Here is a 21,999-nt window from a genome sequence, read left to right as displayed (position 1 = left end):
GTAATGGAGTACTTTGCCCTTATAACTTGAATGAAAAAATAAGATGTAGTATTACAAAATTGAATTACAAAATATTAAATATGTTTCAGAGTTTTACAGCAAAATAAATTGTAGACTCTTGTTTACACCATGTTTATGGGTGAGACCAAAGCAATGGATGGGAAATAGTGCCAATAGCCTTAGACCACTTCATAACCACTAGACTTTACAACATAATTCAGATTCAAGGGTCACTGGACAAACCTATGTTGATGTTCATAGAAAAAATACTAGGAGCTGGTTTTCCATATTTAGGGCCAAGAAGAGGCTTTTTCTTACTGGTATTAAGGCAATTCACCCTCTTTTTGAATGAACTGAGAATGCAGTAGCAAGGCTCTGCAGTCCAATGAGAATGGTTCATTCTAAATTTAAAGATTTTTAGGATTTTGGTTATACTTGGACTTTGCTTTCTCCTTGGAGTCGTCACTCCAACAATAACTTGCTAAATTTGCTTTTGTACAGAGGTTTCTGCCTCTGTTGGAGAGTGAGTCCTGTATCCAAGGAGAGAAGCTCAGAGGGCATAGAGACAGAAAAAGCCTTAAGCCAATTTTAATAGGATGCCAATGTTTTAGCTAAGGGTCTCTTAGCGAAAGACCATGATTGTTACAGTCCACTCATTCCAAGACCCTTTACCATGTTGAGCTTGCCTGTTGAAAATGTAGAACTATTTTTTTGGATTTAGTATTAGAAATTTCCAATCGTTCCTACCCAATAAAAGGCATTTTGTACATTTAGAAGAATGTCACTAATCACTTTCCAGCTTTAAATGCAGTTTGCCTAGCCTGAGTCGTAATCTCCTAATGTACAATATATATCCTGTCTAGGCTATTAGGTCACTTGCAGAAAATAAATTTTAAAGTCGGATTCCTGATCCTTTGGTATTTTTGAATTCCTTTAAAGGGAAAACTTTTCTACTCTTAATGAAGAAACACTTCCATGCTTTTGTGTCTTGCAGGACTGTAAATGACCTTGGGGAGACATTTGGTAAGTATAAAGTAGATCTGCGCCCTTGACCGTGAAGTTCTAAATAATAGGCATAGGAATAGGCATACTAGAGACCCTCATAGGTCGTTTACGATAAATAGAAATATTTTATAATTTCACTGCGCCTACAAATTGTTAGATGTTGGTCGTGAAGAGGAACTACAGCCACAGATAAAACATACGCTAACACCCTTTAATAATGTAATCGTGATTAAGTCTGCTCCGGACGCCTCGAGGGTGGAATCCGGAACTTTTCTGTTGGGACTCTTTAGCGGGAGGGACCGGAAGAGAGGTGGATCCTTTCTGTCGCAACGTGGAGAGGTCGCGAACTGAGCTCTTGCGTTAGTCGTTTTCTAGGAGTTCTTGGGTCTGGGTCCCGGGACACACTGACCGACCACCCTCGCCTAACTTCGTCAGCGGGTACGTGTGCTTGTGTGTCTCTTGCACGCTGGCCACGTGGAAGCCCGGCGGTTCTGCGCGCGCGCGGCGAGGGGCGGTGGGTTGTCCCTGTACTCCGCGCTAGTTTTGCGGTCACGGTCCCTGGCCGCATTCTTGAACTCCAGCTTGGGCTCTCGCCCCGCCCTGCCTGGAGGTTGGGCAAAAGAGCAGAGAACTAGTCCCGGCAGGAGACAGCCCGGCCCCCTGGCCGCTGCCATTCCTCGAACGACCTTTGTCTGATCTTGATTTAACTCCCTGCCCCAGGTGCGGTGATCTACTCTGCTTGCTGGAGTATCACGGTCTTGCTTCATTGTTTTGGGGGGGGGGGGTGGGGGACGGGGGACGGGAAAGTCACATCAGCTGCTGTCTATAATTATTGGTAGCGTTGTATTTGTGTTTGATTTGCATATGTCTTACATTGTTTTAGAAAGAATTTAAGGCAGTTGTCCTACTTTTTGATTAATACGTCAATTCGACAGACTATATTGGCTAAGAAAATACCATACTGAATTTGGTGCTTGTAGACTTGTAGTCTGATTACTTAACTCCTCATAGCCAGAAAATCAAGTTCCTGCTTTACATGAAACTCATTTAACAAATACTATGTGTCAAGCACTATTTTAGGCACTGGGAATTTCAAAGTGAGTGATACCTCGAACCTCTTGAAACTATGTTAGGTTTAACCAAAAAGTGGAGACCTACAAGACCACTAATAGAGTTGATAAGTTAGTACACATACAGTGAAAAACTGCAGCAAATAAAAATTATAATTTAACTCTGTGTATCCATATAGAAAATTTGGATATAGTGTTAAGAAAGTAAGTTGCAAATCATATGAATAATGAACTTGGAGATAATAGATATATCTGGAGATATAAAGAGAGACTATTATACAGCAAAATTTTAGCAGTACTTTATCTGTGGTAGATCTATCACTCTGTCATCCTTTTTAAACTTCTCTTTTTCTGAAAATTTTCCAGTGGATAACTATGTCTTTTATAACCATAAATTGAAAAATTGCAATAAACTATTTCCAATTTTAGGGAAGTGAACCCAGAAGGAGACTCTAATACATATTTGGGATCAGAGAAGCTTCTTGAATGATGTATTAAGTGAGCTGTCTTGAAGGAGTTTGCCAGATTTTTTGTTTATTTTGTTTTTTGTTTTTTAATATACCCAAAGAGTGGTCTATTCCATAGACATTAGTGTTCGGCATTGTAAAATAATATGATCTATGTATCCCCTCACATGTTTTGAACCATCCAGTAATTACAAACAAAGAAGATTCCACAATTTATAATTGGAATCAAACACATCAACTCTTAACATAAACTTATTTTCTGTGTTACAGAAAGAAGTATTGCTTAGGGTGTGCTTTTACTCTAAAAGAAAAATTGTTTAGGTACGGTCTCTTTCACAAAGGGAAAAGGGCAGGGAGTATGGCATAAGATGAGACAGGAGACTCTTAGGCCATGACAAGTCCATGAAAGACCTAATAGACATTCTGAGGTTGACTTTATCCTGAGGAAAGTAGGGAATACTGAAGGAGCAACATAATCATACATGTGTTTAAGAAATATCACTTGGTAGTTGTGCTGAAAGTGACTGGAGATAGAATGACTAAATCAGGAAGGCGTTAGAGTAATCCAGACAGTAAATGATGATTACTGGAGCTAAAGTATTGTCAGGATAGGAAATATATCTGTTTCCTGTCTTTTTCACTGTCTTATGCTGTTTGCTTAATGTGGTAGGTCCCTCGTAGGTGCCGAATAAGTGACTTTTGAATGAATTATATGAAAAAAATTATTTCCTTTCAAATCTCAAATCTAGGGTGATCACAGACTCAAATACGGAAGGAAGTGGTAGTATTCTGTTTATTTATTAGTACAAACTAAATTAGTCTATCTCAGTTATGGCAGGGTGTTCTTAAAGGTTTTTCTAGAACTCTGGTAATACTGATGACTGAGGAATTAATTTTCCAGAAATAGGGAAGTGAGGGTCAGATCAAGGGATATCACTGTGTAGAGGGCAGGAACCACGTTAGAATCTCTGGGACTCAGTTTTCTATCTTTGTACCTATGTATCAAAGTTTGCATAATTCTTTAATATCTCATTTACCTGCCAAGTCATAAAGGAGTGATATTTGAACTGGTCTTAAAAGGTAGTCCATACAGGGTTGGTGGAAAAGAGAATAATATGAGAAAAAATGCCAGAAGCACAGACATATGTGTTATATTTTCTTAAAACATTGAAGTGGGCATGGACCAGGTGTGAAGGACTATTAAAAATCAAAACAAAACTAAAGAGCCCAGAAGAAAAATGGTCAAAGACTATCAAATGACAAGACATGAAATATAAATAGCCATTAATCTTAAGAAAGGATTTTTAATCTCATGATAAATTGAAACTATACTGATATACCATTTGTACCTTTTGGATAGCAAAGAGAAAAGTTTGATAACACTTCAGGTGACAATATGAGCAAATCAGCATTGTAAATTCATTCAGTATTTATGGGTGGCAGTTACAAACTTGCTCTTTGGCACAGCAGTTCTTGGGCTTTTTACCTATAGGTACACTCAAACATATATGAAGTTACCATGTATAAGGTGTTCAATCTCATGTTGATTTTTTGTTTTGAGGTTTTGGGGCCTGGGATTGAACCCAGGATCTTGTATGTGGGAAGCGGGTGCTCAACAACTGAGCCATATCAGTTCCCTCATGTTTTTTATAATAGCAAAAAATTGGAAATAACCTAATTGTCCATTAATAAGGGATTGCTGAAATAAATTAAGAGATAGCCATACAGTGGATTACCATGAAGCCATTAAAAAGAAATAGGGAGCTCTTGGTGCTCTGTTCTGAAATAATCTCTAACATACTTTGATAGCTGAAACAAAAAAAAAGGTGCAAAAGAATATGTATATTGTGCTATGTGTTGCATAAAATAAGAGGAGTAAAAGATACTCAAAATGATTGCATATGTATAAAATATCTCTGAAAGTGTATCTATGAATTTAGTAGCATTGCTTGCTCCAGGGAGGGAAACTAGATGGCTAGAGTGAGGAGTAGGAGAGCTACTTAATAGTGGACCTGTTGTACTTTTTAATTAAAATTTTTTATTTTGAAATCATTTAAAAATGACAGGAAGTTGTAAAAATAGCACTCAGCTGTCACTTTTCACTAGTGATATCTTACATAGCCATTGTATATTGTCAAAGCAAGGAAATTGACATGTACCACAGTATTAACAAAACTAGACCTTATTTGGATTTCACCACATTTTACATGTGTTTAGTGTGTGTGTATGTTTGTGTGTGTTGTGTGTTTATGCGTGTCTTTGTATGTGTAGTAAGTACTATGGCATTTTATTACATACGTAGATGTGTTTAACAGGGAACCACAATCAGGATACAGAACTGTTCTCATCCCTACAAAGAAATTCTCTGTTGCTGCTCTTTTATAGTCAGATCCACCCCCAACCTTAACCCCTGGAAATCACTGATCTTTTCTCTATCACGTTAATTTTGCCATTTCAACAGTATAATATAAATAAAACTGTACAGTATATACCTTTTTTTTTTTTAATCTTTCCTGCTCAGTACAAATACCCTTGAAATCCATCCAAATTGTGTGTATCAATAGTTTGTTCCTTTTTATTTCTGAGTAGTATTTCATGGAATATGAATGCACCACAGTTTGTTTAATCATTCACCTATTGTAGGATATCTTGGTGGTTTCCTGTTTTTGTCATTATGACTAAAGCTGCCTTTAACATTTGTGTAAAGGTTTTTTCGTGGACAGAAGTTCATTTTTCTAGGATAAATGCCCAGGAATGCATTTGCTAGGTGTATTATTCAGCCAAAGGGGTGCTGATGCAAAATACCAGAAATCTGTTGCCTTTTATAAAGGCTATTTATTTGGGGTAGAAGATTAAAGTTACCAGGCCATAAAGCATAAGTTACTTCCCTCACCAAACTGTGTTGCCATGTGTTGGAGCAGATGGCTGCAGACATCTGCCAAGAGTTCAGGCTTCTCTTCCTGGGACTGTTTCTCTCCAGGCTCAGCTACTGTGCTCACTCCAAAAGGCCAGCTGTAGACTATCAGGCAGATGGCTCTGTCTCCTCAGGCTTCTGCCATGTATAAGGAGCCATCTCTATTCTTCTTCTGTTCTCCTGTATGTTTATTTCCTGGGCTCCAGCTCAAAACTCCAGCATCAAAAAAAAACTCCAACTCTTTCCTTTGCCATGCCTTTGATCTGTGAGTCCCCATCCCTTGGCTCTCAACACCCTAGTGATATGGCCCAGTCAAAGCCCTAATCATAATTTATTCACACCCAGGTACAGAGCAATTTACAAATATAATCCAATATTTATTTCTGGAATTCAAAACTATATGAAACTGCTGCGCTATAAGCCATATGGTAAGTATATGTTTAACTTTGTTATAAACTGACAAACTGCTTTCCAAAGTGGCATTTTATGTTCCGATCAGCATTGTGAGAAATCTAGTTACTTCGTAACTTGGTCTGTCTTGGTATTGTCGACATTTTTATTTTAGCCATTCTGATCGGTGTGTAGTAGCATTGCACTGTGGCTTTAATTTGCATTCCCCTAATGACTACTGATCCTGAACATCTCTTCATTTGTTTATTATCCTCTTTGAGGAAGTGTCTGTTCATGTTTTTGCCCATTTTATAATTGGATTGCTTGGGGGGTTTTTTGGGTGTTTTTGTTGTTGTTTTGTTTTGTTTTTGTTTTTTTACTGTGAAGTTTAGAGAGTCCTTGTTTGTTCTGGATACAAATCTTTTCTTGATATGTGTTTTGGAAATATTTCACTCCAATCTCTGACTTGTTTTTTCTTTATCTTTCTCAGAGCAAGTTTTAAACTTTGATTGTCTAATTTATTATTAGACAATCATTTTTTTTCTTTTTTAAAAGCAACTTTATTGATACATATTAAAGCATAAACTCCATCCAAAGTATACAGTCCATCCAAGGTGTACACAGTGGTATTTGTATAATCCTATGGTTGTACATTCATCATTTTGGTCTTTATTAGAGCATTTCCATTATTCCAATAATAATAATAAACAAAAAAAATTCTACCTCTTTATAATCCCTTCCAATCTCTCTGTGCTTCCCCTGCTGTACATAGCTCCTACTCTGTTCTGTCTTTCTAATTTTTATTTGTATTTATAGTTTGTAGAGATAGAGTCAAACAATATGTAGTCTTTTTTTGTCTAGTTTCTTTCATTTAGTACATTTCTTTTTTTTATCCTTAATGGAAGATTATTGATGTATTACTCTACACTCTTGTTATTATTTTGCTTTGGTTGTATTTTTGCCTGATAGTAACATCTTGTTGTATTAAAGTACATTTGTTCAGGTTCAGAGAAAAACAGTCTTACATATGCAATATTAACCATATTCATATTTCACATGAAGTTCCTTGTTATATATTTTTAGCTTTCCTTCTAGTGATGCGCATGACCTTAGACTTTCCCTTTCAACCACTGTCATCCTGTATATTAGCACTGCTAGTTACAGACACTATGCTGTGCTTTCATTATCTCTATTTACTTCCAAAGATTTATGAACAATCTTTCTACAAATTCTGCACAGATTAACCCCCAGCTTTCCATTTTCTAACCTCATTGTATTTTCTGGTGACCTTTATTCTAGTTAACACCATGAGTTTATAAAATATATCTAATTCATAATAGTGTAATCATACAATATTTGTCCTTCTATATCTGGCTTGTTTCACTCAACATATTGTCCTCATTAGCTCCATGACTTCATTTCTTCTTACAGCTGCATAATATTGCATCATGTGTATACATCACAGTTTATCCATTCATCATTTGATGGACACCTTGGCAATTGTGAATAACATTGCTTTGACATCCGTGTGCAGAAGTCTGTGCATGTCATTGCTTTCAGTACTGCTGGGTACATACCCAGTAGTGGTATTGCTGGGTCACGTGGCAAATCTATGTTCAGTTTCTTTAGGAACTGCCAAACAGTCCTCCACAGTGGCTGTACCATTCTCCATTTCCATCTAAAGTGAGTGAGTGTTCTTTTCTCTCTATATCCCCTCCAACACTTGTAGTTCTCTGTCTTTTTAGTAGTGGCAATTCTAATAGGTGTGAAATGATATCTCATTGTAGCTTTGATTTGTATTTCCTTAATTGCAAGTCATGTTGAACATTTTTTCATGTGTTTGCATGCCATTTGTATTTCTTCTTTTGATAAATGCCTGTTCAAGTCTTTTACCCATTTTTTAATGGGGTTGTTTGCCTTTTTTGTTGTTGTTTTTTTAAGGCCAGGGGCCACGGATTGGACCCAGGACCTTGTATATGGAAATCCAGCACTCAACTAGTGAGCCACATTGGCTTCCCTGAGCTGGTTTTATCATTTGTTTTGCTTGTTGTTTCTTGTTTCTGTTTTTTCAGGTGGCACCAGGAACTGAATCCAGGACCTCCCATGAGGGGGGTCCTCAAATGCTTGAACCACATCCTCTCCCCGATGTTTGCCTTTTTATTGTTGAGTTGTAGCATCTCTTTACGTATCATGGATATTAAACCCTTATCAGATAATGTGATTTCCAAATATTTTCTCCCATTGAATCAGTTGCCTTTTTGCTCTTTTGACAAAGTCCTTTGAAGTGCAAAAGTGTTTAATTTTGAGGAGGTCCTATCTATTTCTCCTTTTGTTGCTCGTGCTTTGAGTGTTAGATCCAAGAAATCACCACCTAACACAAGATCTTGAAGATATTTCCCTACATTTTCTTCCAGTAGTTTTATGGTCCTGGGTTTTTGTTTATGTCTTTGATCCATTTTGAGTTGATTCTTGTGTAGGAAGTGAGATACCCCTATCTCCTTTTGGTTATGGCTTTCCAGTTCTCTCAGCACCTTTTGTTGAAGAGTCTGCGTTGTCCTGTTAACATGGATTTGGTGGTTTTTTGTTTTTTTTTTAACCACTGTAACTTTGTAATATGTTTCAAAGTCAGGCAGTTGAAGTTCTCCCACATTGTTCTTCCTTCTTTAGAATGCTTTTGGTTATTTGGGTATACTTTGCCTTCCAAATGAATTTGGTAATTGCCTTTTCTATTTCTGTAAAGTAGACTGTTGGAATTTTGATTGGTATTGCTTTGAAGTTATAAATCAGTTTGTGTAGGATTGACATCTTCATGATACTTCATCGATGAACATGGAAGATCTTTCCATTTGTTTAGGTTTTCTTTGATTTTTTTTAGCATTCTTTTGTAGTTTTTCTGAATATGGGTCCTTTACTTCTTTGGTTAAATTGATTCCTAGGTATTTGAGTTTTTTTGTTGCTATTGAAATGTAATTTTTTTTTCCTGATTTCCTTCTCAGATTGTTCAGTACTAGAGTATAGAAACATGACTGATTTTTGCATGTTGATCTTGTATCCTGACACTTTGCAGAACTCCTTTATTAGCTGAAGTAGCTTTGTCAAACATTTCAGAATTTTGTAAATATAGAATCATGTCATCTACAAATAGTGAAAATTCCACTTCCTCTTTTCCTATTTGGACCTTTTCAAAATTTATTTTTTCTTGTCTAATTGCTCTAGCTAGGGCTTCTAGCACAATGTTGAATAACAGTGGCGACAGTGTGCATCCTTGTCCTGTTCCCGATCTTAGAGGGAAAGCTTGCAAACCTCTCCCCATTGAGTATGATGTTGGCTGTGGGTTTTTTATGTATGCCCTTGATTATATTGAGGAACTTTCCTTCCATTACTGTCTTTCAAAGTGTTTTTTACCGAGAAAGGATGCTGGATTTTGTCAAATGCTTCTTCTGCTTCAATCAAGATAATAATTCATTTTTGCCCCTTCAGTTTGTTAATGTAGTATATTATGATAATTGATTTTCTTGCGTTGAACCACCCATGCATACCAGGAATAAATCCCATTTGGTTGTGGTGTGTAATTCTTTTGGTATGCTGTTGGATTCTTTTTGCAAGTATTTTGTTGAGAATTTTTGTATCTATGTTCATTAGAGAGATTGGTCTTTACTTGTAGTATCTTTATCTGGTTTTGGTGTTAGGGTGATGTTGGATTCATAAAATGTGTTGGGTAATTTTCTGTCCTTCAATTTTTTGGAAGAGTTTAAACAGGATTAGTGTTAATTCTTTTTGATAGGCTTGGTAGAATTTACCTGTGATGCCATCTGGTCCTGGACTTTTCTTTGTTGGGAGATTTTTTTTTTTTTTTTTTAGGTGTTGGGGCTGAGGAATCAACCTGGGATCTCATATGTGGGAAGACAACATTCAACCACTGAGCCACATTGGCTCCCCTGAGTTATTTTTTTCATTTGTTATTGGCTTTTTTGTTTGTTTGTTTTTTAGGAGGCACTGGTAACCAAACCCAGGACTTCCCATGTGGGAATCAGGTGCTCAACCACTTGAGCCACATCCACTCCCTGCTGGGAGATTTTTGGTGGCTGATTAAATCTCTTTAAATGTGATTGGTTTGTTGAGTCCTTGTGTTTCTTGTAAAGTCAATGTAGTGTTTTTTTGTGCATTTTCTAGAAGTTTGTCTATACTAGTTTATCTAATTTTTTTTTTTTAAAGCTTTATTTATTTATTTAATTTTCCCCCCTCCCCTGGTTGTCTGTTCTTGGTGTCTATTTGCTGCGTCTTGTTTCTTTGTCCGCTTCTGTTGTCGTCAGCGGCACGGGAAGTGTGGGCGGCGCCATTCCTGGGCAGGCTGCTCTTTCTTTTCACGCTGGGCGGCTTTCCTCACGGGCGCACTCCTTGCGCGTGGGGCTCCCCCACGCAGGGGACACCCTTGCATGGCACGGCACTCATTGCGTGCATCAGCGCTGTGCATGGCCAGCTCCACACGGGTCAAGGAGGCCTGGGGTTTGAACCGCGGACCTCCCATATGGTAGCCGGACGCCCTAACCACTGGGCCAAAGTCCGTTTCCTAGTTTATCTAATTTGTTGGCATATGATGTTGTACTATCATTACCACCATCCATTACCAAAATTTTCTATCACCCCAAGTAGAAATTCTATACCAATTTTGCATTAACTCCCCATCCACTACCCCCACTACACCCTCTCTAAACCTCTTTTCTGGTTTTTGACTCCATGGATTTGCTTATTCTAACTAATTCATATCAGTGTGATCATATAATATTTGTCCTTTTCTGTCTGGCTTATGTCACTCAACACGATATCTTCATGTTGTCACATGTATCAGAACTTCATTTCTTTTTACTGCTGAATAATATACCATTGTCTGTATATATCAAATTTTGTTTATCCATTCATAAGTTGATGGACACTTGGGTTGTTTTCATAATTTTGCCTTTGAGGAAAGTGCTGTAGGGAACATTGGTGTGCAAATATCTGTTCAAGTCCCTGCTGTCAGGGACTTTTTTGGGTATACACCTAGAAGAGAGATTGCCGGGTCATAAGATAATTCCATACTTTTGCCCATTTTTAAATTGGGTTGTTTGTCTTTTTGTTGTTGTTTTGTAGGATTTCTTTATATGTTCTGGAAACAAAACCCTTATTGGAAATGTGGTTTCCAAATATTTTACCATTCTATAGGTTGTCTTTTTAGTTGCATGATGAAGACCTTTGATGCACAAAAGTTTTAAATTTTAGTGAAGTCCCATTCACCTATTTTTTCTTTTGTTGCTTGTGCTTTCGGTGTAAATTCTAAGACACAATTGCCTAACAGAAGGTCCTGAATATGCTTCTCTATGTTTTTTTCTTAGGAGTTGTATAGTTCTGGTTCTTTTTAAATTTTTTTTAGGTGGTACCGAGGATTGAAGCCAGGACCTTGTACATGGGAAGCAGATGCTCAAACCACAGAGCTACGTCTGCTTCCCTGTGGTTATTATATATAGGTCTTTGATCCATTTTTTACTTAATTTTTGTATATGATGTGAGGTAGGGGTCCACCTTCATTCTTTTTTTAAATTTTTAAAATTACATAAAAGTTACATCAAAAATATAGGTGATTCCCATATCCCACCCTCTACCCCCCCCATACTTTCCCGCATTAACATCTTTCATTAGTGTGGTATGTTAGTTATAATTGATGAACACATGTTAAAGCATTGCTACTAACCACAGAATATAGTTTACATTACAGTTTACACTCTGCCCCACACAATTTTATTTGTTTTGACAAAATGTATAATGATCTGTATCTGTCATTGCAGTGTCATGTAGGACAATTCCAATGTCCCAAAAATGCCCCCATGTTACACCTATTCTTGCCTTTTCCTCCCCTCAGAACCTCTGATGACCACTGCCTTTATATCATGACACAAGCTCTTCCATTGCTAGAATGATAAAAAGTCTATAATAGAGTAATAATAAGTCTATTTTAGTCCATTGTTCATTCCTCAATCTGGAGGATTTGGGGATGGTGATGCCCACTCTGTTTCTAATTGAGAGAGAACTTAAATCTCATGGGGCAGATGTAAGAAGCTGTCTTGCTTGCAGTCGCAGACACTTTTTATTCCTTGGGATGGGTGATGCCCATCATCATTTCCTTGCTAGTTGTCCTGGATGAGTCTAATGAACTTTGCCAAAATTCAGGACTTAACCGGCACATGAACAAAGATTTAAGTCTCTGGGACATATATTTAACAAGTATAGTGCTAATTATAAGTTCAAATAAGAAAAGAAGAGCCATGTCTAGGGAAACAATAAATGAGTCTAACTAACTCTATTAAACTGGGGAGCATGAATTCCACAGTAAGGCCAACTGACAGGGTTTCTTATTTATTGGGTAGGTCTCCACCTACTATGATAACACCCTATGACTAGAAGAACACTTTATATTCCATAGAAGCATGTCCCAGGTATACCCTTTCCCACGTATCTCCCTAATTTCATGCCTAATAACCCTCCCCTGCCATATTTGCTAAAGAATATTCCCACCATTGTAGTTTTAACCGTAGACCTACAAATCCCCTGAGTTCACCTGTTCGTTCCAGCCCTCTCCCCCAGTTCCAGGGATAGCCCAACCCTCCCACCCTGTTCACCTCACATTCAGTACCATTGACCCCACTCACATCCCTGTACCATTATCACCCCCATCTACTGCCAAACCACCCCCTTCCACCTTATCATAGGTTTTGCCCATATTCAGCATCAGCTCACCACACTCTACTCCCTTTCTGTCTCCTGATAACCTGTCTTCCAGACTCTACTCTGTGAATCTGTTCAATTTGCTTAAGTCATATCAGGTCATGTAATTATCCTTCAGTGACTGGCTTATTTCACTCAACATAAGGTCTTCAAGATTCATACATGTTATCCCTCTTCTTACAGCTTAGTAATATTCCATTGTATGTATATATCACAGTTTGCTTATCCATTCATCTGTTGATGAACACTTGGTTGCTTCCAACTTTTGGCAACAGTGAGTAATGCTGCTATGAGCATTGGTGTCTGTGTGTGTGTATATATATGTATCTGTTTGTGTCCCTGCTTTCAGTTCTTCTGGTTATATACCAGAAGTGGGATTGCTAGATCATATGACAATTCTATAGTTAGCTTCCTGAGGAACCACCAACCTGTCCTCCACAATGGCTGCACCAATTTTACATTCCCACCAGCAGTGGGTAAGTGTTCGCTTTCCTCTATATCCACTCCAACACTTGTAGTTCTCTGTTTTTTAAATAGCCGGCAGTCTAATAGGGGTAAGATGGTATCTCACTGTAGCTTCGATTTACATTCCCCTTATAGATAGTGATGTTGAGCATCTTTTCATTTGTTTTTAGCCATTTGTATTTCTTCTTTGGAGAAGTGTCTATTCAAATTTCTTCCCCATTTCTTAAATGGGTTGTTAGTCTTTTTATTTTTGAGATGTAGGATTTCTTTGTATATGCTGGATATTAGGCCCTTATCAGATAGATGATTACCAAATATTTTCTCCCATCCACCTTCATTCTTAAGATATAGATATACTGTTTCCCCTGCACAATTTGTGGAAGAGATTCTTCTTTCCCAATTGAGTGGATTTGGCCCCTTTATGAAAAAATCAGTTCGTCATAGGTGAGGGTTTATTTCTGAACTCTTAATTTGATTCCTTTGGTTTTATGTCTATTCTTATACCAGTACCATTCTGATCTGATTACTATAGTTCTGGAATAAGTTTTAGTATTGGGAAATGTCCTCCAACTTTGTTCTTCTTTATTAAGATGATTTTGGCTGTTTCAGGCCCTTTTCCCTTCCATATAAATTTGGTGATTGCTTTTCCATTTTTGCAAGGGCAACTGTTGGAATTTTTATTGGGTATAGATTCTGTTGAATCAGTGAATTGCTTTGGGACACATTGACATCTTTTTCTTTTTAAAAAATATTTATTATTTATTTATTTCTCTCCCCTCCCTCCCCCCAGTTGTCTGCTCTGTGTGTCCATTCACTGTGTGTTCTTCTGTGACCACTTCTATCCTTATCAGTGGCACCGGGAATCTGTGTTTCTTTTTGTTTCGTTGTCTTGTTGTGTCAGCTTTCCATGTGTGCAGCGCCATTCTGGGGCAGGCTGAACTTTCTTTCATGCTGGGTGGCTCTCCTTACAGGGTGCACTCCTTGCACGTGGCGCTCCCCTACGCAGGGGACACCCTTGCATGGCATGGCACTTCTTGTGCACATCAGCACTGTGCATGGGCCAGCTCCATACCGGTCAAGGAGGCCCAGGGTTTGAACTGCGGACCTCCCATGTGGTAGGTGGATACCCTATCCATTGGGCCAAGTCTTCTTCCCCAAATTGACATCTTAACAGTTTTTATTCTTCCAGTCCATGAGCATGGAATGTCCTTCCATTTATTTAGGTCTTTGATTTCTTTTAGCAGTGTTTTAAAGTTTTCTACCAAATCCTTTGTAATGTAGGTTTGATTTATGCCTGATATTTGTTTCTCTAAGTTGCTATTGTAAATGGATTTTTTTCCTTGATTTTCTATTCAGATTGTTCATTGTGGTATATAGAAACACAAACGATTTTTACATAGTAATCTTGTATCCCATTACTGAATTGAATTTATTAGCTCCAGTAGCTTTGTTGTGGATCTTTCAGGATTTTCCATATATGGGATTATGCCATCTGCAAATAGGAAAAGTTTAACTTCTTCCTTTCCAATTTAGATGCCTTTTATTTATTTTTCTTGCCCAATTTTCCTAGATTCCAGTACAGGATGAAAACATTGGTGACAGTGGACACCCTTGGCTTGTTGCTGATCTTAGAGGGAAAGTTTTCAGTCTTTCACCATTGAGTAGAAGTTAACTGTGGGTTTTTCATTTATGCTCTTTATCATGTTGAAGAAATTTGTTTTATTTTTAGTTTTCTAAGAGTTTTTTTAATCAAGGAAGAATGTTAGATTTTGTGAAAAGCCTTTTCTGCATCAATTAAGATGATCATGTGAGGTTTTTCCTTCATTCTATTAATGTGTATGTTACATTAATTGATTTTGTTATATTGAACCACTGTTGCGTACCTGAAATAAATCCCATATATCATGATATATTGTTCTTTTAATGTGGTGTTGGATTTGGTTTGTTAATATTTTGTGGAAGATGTTGCGTCTGTGTTCATAAGGGATATTGGTCTGTCACTTAATTTTTTTGGTATATTAATCTGGTTTTGGTATTAGAGTAACATTGGCCTCATTGAATGAGTTAGGGTGTGTTCCCTCCTCTTCAATTTTTTTTAAGGATTTGCATAAGAACGGTGTTCATTCTTCTTGGAATGTTTGGTAAAATTTAACTGTGAAACCATCTTGTCTTAGACTTTTCTTTTTTGGGAAGTTTTTGATGATTGATTCAATGTCTTTACTAGTTATTAGTATGTTGACAGCTTCTGTTTCTTCTTGAGTCAATGTAGGTGATTTGTATGTCTTTCATTCATTCATTTAGTTCAGATTTGTTGATGTACAATTGTTCATAGCATCCTCTTTTAATCCTTTTTATTTCTCTGGGGTCAGTAGGATTTTCCTCCCTTTCTTTTCTGCCTTTGGTTGTTTATGCCCTCTCTTTTTGTTCTTTGTCAGTGTACCTAAAGGTTTGTCAATTTTATTGATCTTTTCATAGAACCAACTTTTGGTTTTGTTGAATTTCTCTATTGTTTTTTAATTCTCTATTTTATATACGTCTGCTATAATCTCTGTTCCTTCCTTCTGCTCGATTTGAGTTTAGTTTGCTCTTCTTTTATGAAATCCTCCAGTTGTAAGCTTAGGTCTCTGATTTGAGATTTTTCTTCCTTTATAATGTAAGCACTTGGAGCTATAAATTTCCCTATCAGCATTTCCTTTGCTGCATCTGTAAGTTTCATTTTCATTTCCTTAAAGTCAATTCCCAAATTCCCTTGTGACTTCCTTTTACCCATTGGTTTAAGAGTATCTTGCTTAGTTTCTCATATTTGAATTTTCCAGTTCTCTTTGTTAATGGTTTCTAGCTTCATTCCGTTGGTCAGAGAAGATATTGTATGATTTCAATATTTTTTAATTTATTGAGACTTATTTTGACCTAACATATGGTTTGTCTAGCAGAATGATCCATGTGTGCTAGAGAAGAATGTATATTCTACTGCATTGGTTGAAGTTTTTTATAGATGTCTGTTAGGTCTAGTTAGTTTAGATCATTGTTCAAGTCTTCTGTTCCTTATTGATCTTGTGTCTAGGTGTTCTATCCATTATTTAAAGTGGTGTATTAAAGTCTCCTATTTTTCATGTAGAACTCTCTTTTTCTCCCTTCATCATGTCAATATTTGCTTTGCATATTTTAGGGCTCTACCATTAGGTGCATATATACTTATAATTGTTATGTCTTCTTATTGACTTTATCCATTTATCAGTATATAGAGAACCTTCCTTGTCCCTCAAAATAGTTTTTTACTTAAAGTCTATTTTATCTGATATTAATATTGCTACACTTGCTCTCTTTTGGTTGCTGTTTTCATGATATATTTTATTCACTCCCTTTCAACCTATCTGTGTCTTGAATTTTAGGTAAGTCTCTTATAAACCATATATTGTTAGGCCATTTTTTTAATACAGTCTACCAATCTACTTTTTGATTGGAGAGTATAATCCATTTATATTTAAAGTAACTACTGATAATGCAGGACTTCTGCCATTTTCTATTTTACCTTTTTAAGTCATACTTTTTTGACCCTCAATTGTTCTGTTAATGCCTTCTTTCATATTTAATTGCTTTTTTAAGTTGTACCATTCTGACACCCTTCTCATTTCTTTTTTTTTTTTTAAAGATTTATTTATTTATTTAATTCCCCCCCTCCCCCGGTTGTCTGTTCTCTGTGTCTATTTGCTGCGTCTTGTTTCTTTTGTCCACTTCTGTTGTCGGCAGCGGCACGGGAAGTGTGGGCGGCGCCATTCCTGGGCAGGCTGCACCTTCTTTTGCACTGGGCAGCTCTCCTTACGGGGCGCACTCCTTGTGCGTGGGGCTCCCCTATGCAGGGGACACCCCTGCGTGGCACAGCACTCCTTGCGCGCATCAGCACTGCACATGGGCCAGCTCCACACAGGTCAAGGAGGCCCGGGGTTTGAACTGTGGACCTCCCATGTGGTAGACGGACGCCCTAACCACTGGGCCAAGTCCATTTCCCCCCTTTTCATTTCTTTATGAATCTGTTTTTCATATATTTTCTTTATGTTTTACCTTTGGACTAATTTTTTAAGTTATTAAAATATTTATTTTTTATAGAAATATTACAAGTTACTTAGTTAACAAGATAATAACTACAATAACAATAAATCTGCTTTAGTCATCATGGGCTAATTTTTAACATCCTAAGTCTATAACAATTGTGTTTGATTTGATACCAACTTAACTTCAATAGCATAAACATATACTGTTCTTATACTCCTCTTTCCCCCCACCTTTTTGTTGTGCTTGTTACATATTATAATTTAATGTTGTATGTCCAAATGCATAGATTTATCATTACTTTTTATGCCTTTGCATTTTAGAACCTGTAAGAAGTAAAAAGTGGAGTTACATACCAAAAAATACAATATTCCTAGCATTTTAAATTACCTGTATAGATACCTTTACTTGAGGTCTTTACTTACTTATGCTGCTTTAATTCACTGTTCAGTTTCCTTTCCTTTCAGTTTGAAGAACTCCCTTTAGCATTGCTTGTAGGGCAGGTTTAGTGGTGATGGATTCCCTCAGCTTTTGTTTATCTGGGAATGTCTTAATCTTTGTCTCATTTTTAAAGTACATTCTTGCCTGATTTAAAATTCTCGACTAGCGGGAGTGGATGTGGCTTAAGTGGTTTAGTGCTTGCTTCCTACATGGGGGTGTCCCAGGTTCAATCCCCAATACCTCCTAAAAACAAAAGCAAGCAACAAGCAAACAAATAAAAAAATAAATAGAACAACTCAGGGAAGCTGTTGTGTCTCAGTGGTTGAATGCTGGCTTCCCACGTATGAGGTCCCGGGTTCCATCCCCAGTCCTGGTACCTCAGAAAGAAAAACAAAAAGAAAATGTTCTTGGCTAACAGTTGTTTTCTTTAAGCAATTAAGTATATCATCCCATTGTCTTGTCCCCATGATTTCTGATGAGAAATCGGCATTTAATCTTATTGGGACTGCATTGTATATAAAACGTTGCTTTTCTCTAACAGCTTTCAGAACTCCCGGCTTTGTCCTTGTTATTCAAAAGTTTGACTACTGTGGTTCTCTTTGAGTTTATCCTCAAAGAGAGGATAAAAGAGTTGTGTTTCTTGAATGTGCATATTCATGTCTTTCATTACATTTGGGCATTTTCTGCCATTATTTCTTTGAATATTCCTTCTGTCCCTTTCTTTTTTCTCCTTGTGGGATTCCTGTAATTCTTATCTTGGTATGGTTGATGATGACTCACGGGTCTCTTAGGCTCTGTTCCTTTTTTTTCATTCTGCTTCTCTGCCTGAATCAATTTCAGTTGTCTAGTCTTTAAGTTCACTGATGTGTTCTTCTTCCAGCTCCAATCTGCTGTTGAATCCCTTTAGGGAATTTTTCATTTTAGTTATTGTGATCTTCAATGCCAATGTTCTCTGCTTGGTTCCTTTTTAACATTTCTCTATTTACTGAGAGTCTCATATTGTCCCTTCATTGATATTTTGATGTCCTTTAGTTCTCTGTTTTCTTTTCTCTCCTTGAGCATATTGTGAGTTATTTTTTTTAAAGTCTGTCCAATATACCTGAAGTCTGGTGTTCTTCATTGATAGTTTCTGGCTTTTGTCCTGTTGCTTTACAAGGGGCCATAATTTCCTGTTTGTTTGTTTTTCTGGTTTGTCTTGTAATCTTTTGTTATACACTGTACATTTTCATCTTTTAAAGGGTTAACTGTCAGGTGTAATCCTTGAACTGTCTGTTCCTTAAGTGTATATACAGATAGTTATATGACATAGATTTTTTTTTGAATGCCAGGAGCTAACAAAAATGGACCAATGCAAAAAACACCTTTCATAGTCTTTGCAAATTGGTGCTCTTCCAAGTTTAACCCTCCTATGAAAAAGATCAGTCCAAAGAGAATGTGAAGTCCTCTCAGACTTATCCGAGCCTAAATCTTGTCCTGAGCTTGCTCAAAACCTGAGGAATTAACCCATTTATAGGAATTTAAATGCCTCTTCTACTCCCTATGAAATAGACTTTCTCTCACTCCTTGTCCTCTATTGCATAACTTAACGCAGGTAATCCTTTGCCCCAAGCCCCTCTGAGTTAATTATTTCTTACATAGATTTAGCTATCCATAAGCTGCTTCCACCTGCAGGGCAAGTTCTGGGAGGATGAGCCCAAGATGAATTTCCTAGTTCAATCTTTTAGGATACCAGATTCTTTTAAGATGCCACCTGATAAATTGGCACTGACATATAGGCACCCCTGTGTGTGCATAGGGGTTTCTCTGCTCCCTTTAGAACAGGGTCAGGTATCCACATAGAGAGTGCAGGCCACCTCTACACCATGCTGGTGAGGAAGTGGGAGGAGGAGCCAGCAAGAGGGCCATGAGCTTCTCCTACCTTTTTTTTTTTTAATTTTTAAAAAAGATTCTTAGGTTATACAAATGATGTATAAAAAATATAGGAGATGGGAAGCAGGCTTGGCCCAGTGGTTAGGGCATCCACCTACCACATGGGAGGTCTGCGGTTCAAACCCCGGGCCTCCTTGGCCCGTGTGGAGCTGGCCCACGTGCAGTGCTGATGCGCGCAAGGAGTACCATGCCACGCAGGGGTGTCCCCACATAGGGGAGTCCCATGCACAAGGAGTGTGCCCCCTAAGGAGAGCCGCCCAGTGCAAAAGAAAATTCAGCCTGCCCAGGAATGGCGCCACACACACGGAGAGCTGACACAACAAGATGACACAACAAAAAGAAACAGATTTCCAAACTGCTGACAACAAGAGAAGCAGACGAAAAAGAACATGTAGCAAATAGACCCAGAGAAGAGACAACTGGGGTGGGGGGGAAGGGGAGAGAAATAAAAATAAATAAATCTTTAAAAAAATATATAGGCGGGAAACGGACTTTGGCCCAGTGGTTAGGGCGTCCGTCTACCATATGGGAGGTCCGCGGTTCAAACCCCGGGCCTCCTTGACCCGTGTGGAGCTGGCCCATGCGCAATGCTGATGCGCGCAAGGAGTGCCGTGCCACGCAAGGGTGTCCCCCGCGTGGGGGAGCCCCACGCGCAAGGAGTGCGCCCATGAGGAAAGCCGCCCAGCGTGAAAAGAAAGAGCAGCCTGCCCAGGAATGGCGCCGCCCACACTTCCCGTGCCGCTGACGACAACAGAAGCGGACAAAGAAACAAGACGCAGCAAATAGACACCAAGAACAGACAACCAGGGGAGGGGGGGAATTAAATAAATAAATAAATCTTTAAAAAAAAAATATATATATATATAGGGGATTCCCATATGCCTTGCTCCCCACACCTCCCACATTTTCCCACATTAACAACATTGTTCTTTAGTGAGGTACATTCATTGCAGTTGCTGAACACATTTTGGAGCATTGCCACTAAGTGTGAATTAAAGTTTACATTATAGTTTACAATCCCTCCCACACAATTCTGTAGGTTATGACAGGATTTATAATGGCTTTATCTGTCATTGCAATGTTATTCATGACAATACCCAAATCTCAAAAATGCCCCCTTATTTCTCCTGTTTTTCCCTCTCCCTCTCCTCAGAACCTCCAGTGGCCACTGCGTCCACATCAGTGATATTATTTATTCCATTGTTAGAAGTCGACTTTAGTCCATACCACGGACTTCCCAAGTGGTAGATGGATGCCCTAACCACTGGGCCAAGTCCGCTTCCCTCATCATTCTTCCACATTTTATTTTTTTATTTATTTTGTTTTTTTTTTTAAAACTAAAGTTAATAGATCACAAGGAATGTTACATTAAAAAACCATACAGAAGCGGACTTGGCCCAATGGATAGGGCATCTGCCTACCACATGGGAGGTCCACGGTTCAAACCCTGGGCCTCCTTGACCCATGTGAAGCTGGCCCATGCACAGTGCTGATGCGCGCAAGGAGTGCCATCTCCACGCAGGGGTGTCTCTCACGTAGGGGAGCCCCTTGCACAAGGAGTGCGCCCTGCAAGGAGAGCCACCCAGCGTGAAAGCAAGTGCAGCCTATCCAAGAATGGCAGCTCACACACAGAGAGCTGATACAACAAGATGACGCAACAAAAAAACACAGATTCCCGGTGCCGCTGATAAGGATAGAAGTGGTCATAGAAGAACACGCAGCGAATAGACACAGAGAGCAGACAACTGCGGGGGGCGGGGGGGGGGGAGAGGAGAGAAATAAATAAATCTTTAAAAAAAAAAACATAGGAGGTTCCCATATAACCCACTCCCCACCCCCCACCGCATCATTTTTGTAAATTGTATTTTTTTGAAGATATATAATCACATAAAAAATGTTATGTTAAAAAATATAAGAGGTTTCTGTATACCCCTCAACCCCCACCCCACTCCTCCCACACCAACAGCCTCCCTCATCATTGTAGCACACTCATCACACTTAGTGAACACATTTTGGGGCACTGCTGCGCTACAAAGATAATTGTTTACCCTGTAGTTCACACTCTCCCCCGTAGTACATTCAGTGGGTTATGGCAGGGTATATAAAGTCCAGCATTCGACCCTGCAATATTATTTAGGACAACTAAAAATCCCAAAAATGCCCCCACATCACTTCTCTTCTACCCTCTCCCTGCCCTCAGCAACTACTGTGGCCACTTTCTCCACCTCAATGCTAAAATTTCTTCTATTACTCATCACAATAGTTTTGTAGTAGAATATCAGTAAGTCCACTCTAGTCCATATTTTATTCCTCCATTCTGTGGACCCTGGGATGATGATGTCCTCTCCACCTCTAGATCAAGACGGGGCTTAGATTCCACATGGATGATGGAGGCAATTCCTCTGCTTACAGTTGCAGGCACTCTTGATTCCCTGGTTTGGTGGTTTACCATCTTCACCTCTCTTTTAGCTGACCTGGGTAAGACCAATGAACCAGAGAGTTGCCACTC

At 38.4% G+C, this 21,999-nt stretch overlaps 1 protein-coding gene across 5 annotated transcripts in view; it reads left to right on the top strand.

Annotated features, from left to right (window-relative positions):
- Positions 1-1,305: 1,305 nt before the first annotated feature.
- Positions 1,306-21,999, top strand: part of COQ3 (coenzyme Q3, methyltransferase) — a 54,244-nt gene continuing 33,550 nt past the window's right edge. For 2 of the 5 annotated variants that reach the window (XM_012527307.4, XM_058307179.2), the window contains exon 1: positions 1,540-1,725. Coding sequence is in view for 1 of the 5 variants with exons in the window: in XM_071218606.1 (XP_071074707.1) it covers positions 5,882-5,884 (3 nt within the window). In the remaining 4 variants the exon portion in view is untranslated. Of the gene's footprint in view, positions 1,444-1,539; positions 1,726-5,801; positions 5,885-21,999 lie in introns of those variants that run through there. The other 3 variants (XM_071218606.1, XM_004485080.5, XM_058307178.2) reach the window with 3 other exon arrangements.

The sequence above is a fragment of the Dasypus novemcinctus genome, chromosome 11 (assembly GCF_030445035.2).
Source record: "Dasypus novemcinctus isolate mDasNov1 chromosome 11, mDasNov1.1.hap2, whole genome shotgun sequence".
NCBI classification, from domain to species: domain Eukaryota; kingdom Metazoa; phylum Chordata; class Mammalia; order Cingulata; family Dasypodidae; genus Dasypus; species Dasypus novemcinctus.
Note: the sequence above shows the minus strand (reverse complement) of the source record. Positions and strands in the feature narration are given on the sequence as shown.